This window comes from Brienomyrus brachyistius, unplaced genomic scaffold, assembly GCF_023856365.1.
Source record: "Brienomyrus brachyistius isolate T26 unplaced genomic scaffold, BBRACH_0.4 scaffold52, whole genome shotgun sequence".
Taxonomy (NCBI): domain Eukaryota; kingdom Metazoa; phylum Chordata; class Actinopteri; order Osteoglossiformes; family Mormyridae; genus Brienomyrus; species Brienomyrus brachyistius.
In genome coordinates, this window is record NW_026042327.1 from 1,151,246 (window position 1) to 1,160,464 (window position 9,219).

The 9,219-nt window shown below is 43.2% G+C and overlaps 1 protein-coding gene across 1 annotated transcript; it reads right to left on the minus strand.

The window, feature by feature from the left end:
* Nucleotides 1-1,826: 1,826 nt before the first annotated feature.
* LOC125723848 (interferon-induced protein 44-like) lies at nucleotides 1,827-9,219 on the minus strand. Its single transcript, XM_049000689.1, has 6 exons — nucleotides 8,600-9,219; nucleotides 7,785-7,980; nucleotides 6,967-7,119; nucleotides 6,583-6,754; nucleotides 4,489-4,589; nucleotides 1,827-2,493 (listed from the first exon to the last, which is right to left on the minus strand). The coding sequence occupies exons 1-6, from the start codon at nucleotides 8,686-8,688 to the stop codon at nucleotides 2,317-2,319; spliced, it is 888 nt and encodes a 295-aa protein (XP_048856646.1). The 5' UTR covers nucleotides 8,689-9,219; the 3' UTR covers nucleotides 1,827-2,316.

The following is a 9,219-nucleotide window of genomic DNA, read 5'->3' on the forward strand; positions in this document are numbered from 1 at the left end:
TGGCTGGACCATATGGAAAGCACAAGTGAGCGATTTCAATGGCTGGAGACTTAAAATTCAACGTTTTGAAATGTTCAATTTTATTTTTAAGGTTTTTCCTAAGAAAGGTTGTGAGAGTATTGAAGTTAATACTATTAAAGGTATTAGCTGAAATGTTGCCTGAGATGTCTTCAGTACCAATGGTACACACATTTAAAATCAGCACATTTTAATAACATTGAAGCATTCATATTGACTAAATATTTTGTTCATATGAAAATGTGTGTGTGTGTGTGTGTGTGGGAGAGAGAGAGAGAGAGCGGATATACCTATCCTTATGGGGACACAATGTCCCCATAACATGATAAATATCCGTTTTTTTCACTTATGGGGACCAGGAAACTCTATTTTATAAAGGTCAGTGACTGCTATGAAAAAACTAAAAATGCAAAAACTCTTGTATTTTGCTTGGTTACTTATGGTTATGGTTAGGGCAGGGTGGGGGTTAAGGTTGTCATAGTTAGCGTTAGCATTTTTCCCATAGAAGTGAATGAGCGGGCCCCATAAGGATAGGTATACCCTACATGTACATGTGTGTGTGCGTGTGCATGCACGTGTGTAACATGCTGGGACACACAAGCTAGTAGAGTACATGTAGTACAGATAAGCTATGTTGTGAAAAAATAGCATCACTGCTGTAAAGAAAAGTAAAAACTAAAATAAATTTCCTATCCACAGCTGCCACTGGGAAAGAAAAAAAAATCCCTTCCAACCCATGACTGACAACCAACAGGAACCAAACCTTTTTTTTTTCATTGAAACTTCTGCACTTCTAAATGAAGACGACAGTTTTGAATTCCAGCTGCCAAAACACCAGCGCTGTGCTTGTAATCTACTAAACCTAGTAGCTAGAGAAGATGGCATAAATGCAACATCCAGTGAGGCATAGAGGAAATTGTACCATTCTACATTTAGCAAGTGTAATGGTCTGCAGAACAAATGTGGAAGGTCCACTGTTCCCTCCAGCTTCTCCGACCGAATAAGACAAGGTGGAATTCCTTGTTCCTGGCAGTGGAAAGACTATGTAGGATAATCGAAGACAAGGGTGAGGGGGCAGTAGGAGTAATGTGCACCGGCCTAAAGGTCCCAATGTAAGTAAGAAATATGCTATGTGTTTTATTAGTTAATTAAAATGAATGTGTTCAGTTTTCTTTTTTGTACAATATTCTGATTTAATTCAATGTAAAGGTAGGCTTAAAATTGCGGTGCTGTTTGTTTTGTTTTCATTACAGGTTCAACCCAGCCGACTTGCGTTCCTTACTGAGTATGCTGCTGTAATGAACCCTGTCGCCCGGGCAACCAACATTCTGCAAGCGGAATCTAATGCCCAAATGGGGTGGCTACTTCCGACAATCAACCTCCTGACCATCGAACTTGACAGTCAAGATGCAGCTGAAGTACTGCAAGCCTCTTGTTGATGCGCTACAGACTGGAATTAAGAAGCGTTCTGGGCACATGTTGGGGGATGCTGAGCTGATCGCAGCTTCGATTCTTCTTCAAAAATTCCGAACATAATGGACAAAGGATGATATCACAATCAAAATGGATAAGACAGCATGTGTATACACTGTAAAACCTAACAGTACTTCTTAATAAAAGAAGTTAATATAACAATAATTAATTGTTGGTGGTGTATTTAATTGCCAGTGCTGCCCTTGGATAGTTAGCATATGCGGAAAGGTGTTAGGACAGTTGTGATACCCTTTTCGGTGTAGTTCCTGGTACCGCCCACTCCCCTGTAGACCAATGGTGCTGGATGTATATTTGCATAACATGACACAGTACTGTTTTTGACTTAACAGATTTTTTTTAATTCACCACGATTGTGATGAATAGGGCAAGAGAACAAAAACCACAGAAATGGCTATTGTATGTTAGCCAGTGACTACGCGAGATGGTATAGTCTCTATGGTTTAACTAGAGAAGGCATTGGCCGGGAAGAAAATGCTGTGAAAATCAACTATTTTGTTTCTCTTGTAAGACTGGGCTGTGTAGGAAAAACATCAAGTCCATATGTACTTCTATAATTGAGGAGATTTCTTTGAGGATACACATATATAAAGGATATATCGAATTTATATTGTATAGATTATATCTAAGCATCATTCATATTCAAATGACAAGACAATTATAAATCTAGGTTATGAAAAGGTTTCTGTGTCGGAAAGGTACAGAAAGAGCCTAACGCAGGTTTACAGGAAACAATCATGTGGTGTAGAACACAAGGACATGGACAGAGAAAGGCAATGGCACAACCCCTCAATATGATCAATTCATCTACTCTGTGTCGTCCTCCCAGCTGTCAAAGTAATTGTCAGCAAAGTCCAGCATCTGCTTCATGGCCTTGAGGAGCAGGATGTCACAGGTGTCACTCAGCTCACTCTCATCAAAGTAATTCTTCACTGGAATCACATTTGATGGTAGGATGCCCAGACACTGGCTAGCTCTGTAGATCTGCAGAGAGACACATACATTCATGTATAATTTCCTGCTGCTGTATCACATGATTTGTGTCAAACAGGGTTGTAATAAGTCACAACTGAAATGGTATAAATCTGCCTTTAGCAGATGCTGCCAAATGAGAATGTACAGTAGAACCTTGGAACTTTAATAACTCTTAACTCAACCAACTCTGATATCAAACGGGTATTTTTTTTCAAGGCAATATGTTGGATCTCAACCTTTCCTACTAGAACTTCTATGGGTCGAGAAGCGTTCAACTGTACAAATTCGGACCTCGAAAGGGTCTATGGCGTTTAATTAGTCTCAAAACTCACGCACATAAAAACCACGCTTGCATATGCACTCGCCAGCAGAAATTTCATCTTCACTATACGCTTGACTCTACACAATACTCACTTGCTCACTCAGTATTTAATTATTACTCTCAAAATATGTGTCACGCCCGGCTCGTACGATCCTCGTGTGTGCCACACCCCTCTGATTATCCACGTGTGCTTCCCTGATTATACCCAGCTGTACCCTGTTGTCTTGTCTATTTCAGTCCCCGTCTTGCCTCAGTTTAGGGTCTGTAATTGATATTAGTTTGGTTGCATGATCCTGTCCCGTCCGTAGCTGCCATTAAATTCCCGTTTACCCCGATTTCACCTCCTGCCTCCTTCCTGCCCGCTTGCCTGCCCATGCGCCTTACTCGCACAACCGGCGAAGCGTGACAGAATGACAGACCCTAGGAAGAAAGCACCTTCCGTGATTGAGGAAGAATACGCCGGTTACGTTGACCAGGTGCTATTCTGGATCGCCCAGCCCGGCATCCGGGAAGATCCCCCGGCGTGGGGTCTCATCAGCCGGAGCTGGGTCATCCTGGACCAGCTGTCCCTAGAGGAGGACGCGCACCTGGCAGAGGAGGTGCGCGATAACTTCCGGCAGCTGGCCGAGCTCCGGACGGAGCGGTGGGTCGCTCCGAGTGAGCCCGCGACTGTCCTCCCGCCGTCTGCCTTTGTGGACAGCGCGCAGCCTCCCTTCCCGACGAGGACCCGAAAAAGGAAGAAGCACGCGATCGTCCCGGCGATCGTTCTTGGGACGTGCGCACTCGCCCCCGCCTCCCTCTCAGCCGGGGAACAGGAGGACTCTCCGGCTGTTCCTGAGGTCACCTGCGCAGCTAAGCTGCCTCCCCGGGCAGCTTCTCCCGTCCGGAGAACACGCTGGGCCGCCGCGCAGCCCGAGTGGCCGCCTCCGCTGCCTGCAGGTCCACCGCCCGAGACGCTCCCTTCGCCTCTGCCTGCTGCAGCTGCTGCACCCCAGCAGGAGGTCCCGGCTACGCCCGCTGCCCTCGCCACCAAGTTCTTCACCCTCCAGGGACTATGCTGGAGGGTACCACTGTACGACTAAAGTTCTAAAGCTCCTGAGGGCAATTAAATGTCAAAAAACTGTACTACTTGCCGATAGAGTTTTTTAGTGTGATAGTATTCATAACTGGCTTCTACTGAATATGTATCAGAATGTATTCACTGATAAGACTTCTACCCACTTATGCAAGTCGCTCTGGCTAAGGGTATCTGCCAAATGCAGTAAATTTAAATCTTAATTTCGGACGCAAATTTGTCATCCATCCATCCATAACCCCCAATCCCAGGAAACAGAGGACCTGAGGAAGGAGACACCCAGGCCAGCATCCTGGTTTATGGAGGCGTGAGGCCACAGTGCTGCCCACAGGGTCATTTTGCTGCCTGAAAATATGTTTTAGAAAATAAAATTGAGATAAAGGTTTGTGAGCCATTGGAATATAATAAACCAAAGGTTCAGACCCCCCAGGGCTGTGGGCTCGATCCCTGTTGCTGGTTGCATGTGTGACGTTTGCTTGTTCACTCTGTTTCCTCCTACAGCCGACAGACATTCACCCAGATGAACTGCTATCTCTCACTTGTTCACTGTGTGTGTGTCTGCTGCAAGCTTTTAGTACTGATTCCAGTGTTAGACCCTGAAACTCACCAGATCCTTTATGTAGTAGCTGTGATACACCTTCTTCAAGTCCTTTTCCACATGCGGGCACGCTCTGTCCACATGGGTCAGTAGCACCATTAGAGGGACCTCTAAACACAGCAACAGAAACGTCTCACTAGTGACATATTATACACACATGGAAAAAATTGTTGGTACCCTTCAGTCAATGAAAGAAAAACTCACAATGGTCACAGAAATAACTTTAATCTGACAAAAGTAATAATAAATAAAAATTCTATGAAATTTAACTAATAAAAGTCAGACATTGATTTTTAACCATGCTTCAACAGAATTAATAAAAAAAAAACTCATGAAACAGGCCTGGACAAAAATGATGGTACCCCTAACTTAATATTTTGTTGCACAACCTTTTGAGGCAATCACTGCAATCAAACGATTCCTGTAACTGTCAATGAGACTTCTGCACTTCTCAGCAGGTATTTTGGCCCACTCCTCATGAGCAAACTGCTTCAGTTGTCTCAGGTTTGAAGGGTGCCTTTTCCAGACGGCATGTTTCAGCTCTTTCCAAAGATGCTCAATAGGATTGAGGTCAGGGCTCATAGAAGGCCACTTTAGAATAGTCCAATGTTTTCCTCGTAGCCATTCTTGGGTGTTTTTAGCTGTGTGTTTTGGGTCATTGTCCTGTTGCAAGACCCATGACCTGCGACTGAGACCAAGCTTTCTGACACTGGCCAGCACATTTCCCTCTAGAATCCCTTGATAGTCTTGAGATTTCATTGTACCCTGCACAGATTCAAGACACCCTGTGCCAGATGCAGCAAAGCAGCCCCAGAACATAACAGAGCCTCCTCCATGTTTCACAGAAGGGACAGTGTTCTTTTCTTGATATCCTTCATTTTTCTGTCTGTGAACATAGAGCTGATGTGCCTTGGCAAAAAGTTCAATTTTTGTCTCATCTGTCCATAGGACATTCTCCCAGAATCTTTGTGGCTTGTCCACATGTAGTTTGGCAAATTCCAGTCTGGCTTTTTTATGACTTGTTTTCAACAATGGTGTCCTCCTTGGTCGTCTCCCATGAAGTCCACTTTGGCTCAAACAACGACGGATGGTGCGATCTGACACTGATGTTCCTTGAGCTTGAAGTTCACCTTGGATCTCTTTAGAAGTTTTTCTGGGCTCTTTTGTTACCATTCGTATTATCCGTCTCTTTGATTTGTCTTCAATTTTCCTCCTGCGGCCACGTCCAGGGAGGTTGGCTACAGTCCCATGGATCTTAAATTTCTGAATAATATGTGCAACTGTAGTCACAGGAACATCAAGCTGCTTCGAGATGGTCTTATAGCCTTTACCTTTGACACGCTTGTCTATAATTTTCTTTCTAATCTCCTGAGACAACTCTTTCCTTTGCTTCCTCTGGTCCATGTTGAGTGTGGTACACACCATGTCACCAAACAACACAGTGACTACCTGGAGCCCTATATATAGGTCCACTGACTGATTACAAGATTGTAGACACCTGTGATGCTAATTAGTGGACAGACCTTGGAATAACATGTCCCTTTGGTCACATTATTTTCAGTCTTTTCTAGGGGTACCATCATTTTTGTCCAGGCCTGTTTCATGAGTTTTTTTTTTATTATTAATTCTGTTGAAGCATGGTTAAAAATCAATGTCTGACTTTTATTAGTTAAATTTCATAGAATTTTTATTTATTATTACTTTTGTCAGATTAAAGTTATTTCTGTGACCATTGTGAGTTTTTGTTTCATTGACTGAAGGGTACCAACAATTTTGTCCACGTGTGTATGTTGTCTGCCAAAGGCACGGAAAGCGTTCAGTTTTCCATATTCCAGTCCGGTAAACTGAACTTCTCTGTGTTCATACTGAATATCCAAATACATTATTAAAGTCATTAGTTCGCAGGGGTGAACTTACATTTCTACTTTCCCGTATGATTGTTCAGTATTAATCATGGTTCAGGAAAAGCAGGTCTTAAAGCATATTACAACATGTATATAAATAGTTGCTTGTGAATTGTGACCCCCAGATCCACCCCCTCCCCCACTGACACACACTCCGTCATAGATGCCACCTCCCTCCCTGTTCTCCACACTCACTGACCTGCCGAGTTAGTTCTCTTTCTGATTTCATCAATTTTATTCTTCATTCCTTGGTCCACAATTCCAGTTGTGGAGGCGTCTATCACATACACCACACAGTGGATCCTGTCCTTAAGAGCCAATGTGCTCCATGACTGACAGTCATCAGCTTTCATTGGCTGCGCAGGGTTGAACTAAACAAACAAAAAGGTGTGAATGACATACAGACATGCATTGACTGTGAAATCATAGGAAATTCAAGCGAAAAGCAATGCGAGTCCTTTCATATGACACTTATGTAACAACAGCACATTATTTATGCCAAAAACAATCAGTGAATGAGATTTAATTTCCTGTATTCATATAGCAGTAGTTTTTGAGGTGTGGTTAGATACACAGTTCTTACCTGGTACTTGTCTGGAACGTAGCCCTTCAGGATGCTCTCAATATCTTCAATTTTCATCCCTCCATCCTCCCTTGCTTCCAGTCCCATGGTGTCACACAGTAGGAATCCCAGAGGCTGTCCGCCTCGGCCCGCTTTCACCTGGTAAGTGCGATACTGGAAGAAGACACATGATGTCATTCACCTTCTACCTGCTTATTCAGTTCAGCAGGCATCTCAAAATGATGTAACTTGGTGGCCACTGGTGAGGAGGTCTTCAGCTCAGGCCACCCACTTTATTTAAACAATACAAGGATAATGGACTTAACAACCAGCATTAAAATGGGGGTGTGGGGAGATTCACTAAGCTTGGTGACACTGCTGATTAGTTTTTTATTTTTCAGGGAGACCAATCACTTGGTCTGCGGATTGGATTTAATAACCATTAAGAATCACATTATGTGCTCAGCCGGTACGATGTGATTTCATATCACGGAAAATACATTTGAGCACCACATGTCCTGTAGGTAATGGCAATAAGAACATGATGAGGGCGGGACAGTGGCTCAGTGGATGGTGCTGCAACTTCACACTTCTAGGGCTGGAAGCTCAAATCGTGCCTCTGGCTCTGTGCATGTTCTTGCTGTGTTATGTGGGTTTTCCATATCCTGCCATAGAGTCAATCCCATCTTAAATCACAATGAGGATAACAAACAGCAACTGAAGCAGAGTGAAGCTAAAAATAACAGAATATCGTCCTTCCTCTCAAGCAAGAACATCATATACAGACATCTGGATACACGAATGTTATACCAGGAAATGAAGTTAGACAGTCTCATTACCTTCAAGGTCAGGCTGGTTTTCATTTCTCCTACTGCAGCTTGGCTTGTAATGTTGCCACGGAAGATAGAGTTGATGGAGTTGAAGAAGCTTGATTTTCCAGCTGTAATATGACCAATTAGAAGAATCCGAGCCTGAGGCACTGAATCAATAGTGGGCTTGTAATCTTGCAGGTATTGCTTGAGATCAGTTCGTGTGCTAAAAGAACAGACATTTGAATTGGAAATAGGGATTAGCCAGAATTCATAAGGAATATAAACGATCCCATAATAGCATATTACTATGGCTTCCTTTATATCTCATTAGTCATCTGCAACTGAAACCACTTAATGAAGTGTCATGCATGCTTATTAGAAAGTGTTTGTTTATTTTTTATTTACAGGTGCTAACCAAAGCTATGCAAGGGTCTTGTTCAAGGGCCCAATGGTGACATCACTCTGCGGAAAATACAATCAGAATCTTCAGAATCTTTATTGCAACATAAAATAAAACTTGCTTTGGCACAGCTTGTTACAATTGGAGACGCCCATTACAATAGACCATTAACAATTAGGGCATAAGCAGACAGATTAAATATGAGGCAAAAGATACCCAGCAGAGATACATAAATGCAGTGTAGGTGATAAATGCAGTTACCAGCTGGTGAGCTAACCTGCAGGGCTGCACACTGCCCAGTGTTTATATGTGTGTTTGTGTGGGAGGGGAAGGTTATAGAACTTATGCATATTTTAAATATATATCCATAAAATTATGTTATTCTAGTAAAAAATAAACAAAACAAGTTGTTGATTATGTTGGATAAAAACGGGCTTCATACCTGTGGTCCCACACAACATCCCTCCAGGCTTTACCAAGGAGCTCTGGTTTGTTCTCCTCTGTCACTGGGGTACTGCTCCCACTTCCCATTTTCCCAACACCAGCTTTCTGACCTGTTCATGGAAAGCATTGTGTTTTCATTATCGGTCCACCAGTCCCTGGAGAAACTGGGGTTAAGGGCCTTGTTCACAGGATCTGAACCAGCAACCTGCTGACTACGGACACAGAGCCCTAACCGACTGAGCCACACACTGACCCATTACCCTTTTGCATGAACCTTTTTAACAATATACTTTATACATTTTCAATATGCCACAGCTGGCTTTGGAGTAAAATGTTTCTTAAATGGATTTTTACAGTGCTTGAAGTAGGGACAATCGGGTGCCGGTCCTCCCCTTGTTATCTTTTACTGTTACTAGCAAATCAAACATAGTAGAAATGTTGCCGGTTCTCTGAAAAGAGAGACAGAGGTGCTGGTACAGCCTCTCTCTGAACAGCCCACTTCAAGCACCGAATTTGTACTTATACCTATTATACCTGGTACATTCAGGGCTGGTCCTCACTCATGTGGCGACCTGGGCAGGAATTACCGGCAGTGCCCCCCCTCCCCAATGCAAACTC

What these genes read in the sequence shown, in the direction of transcription:
- LOC125723848 (XM_049000689.1), bottom strand. Translation starts at nt 8,688, where the DNA reads ATGGGAAGTGGGAGCAGTACCCCAGTGACAGAGGAGAACAAACCAGAG. An exon ending in AAAGAGAACTAACTCGGCAG is followed by an intron (nt 4,590 to 6,582) that starts GTCAGTGAGTGT and finishes TGCTGTGTTTAG; the next exon opens with AGGTCCCTCTAATGGTGCTA. An exon ending in GCTACTACATAAAGGATCTG is followed by an intron (nt 2,494 to 4,488) that starts GTGAGTTTCAGG and finishes GTCTCTCTGCAG; the next exon opens with ATCTACAGAGCTAGCCAGTG.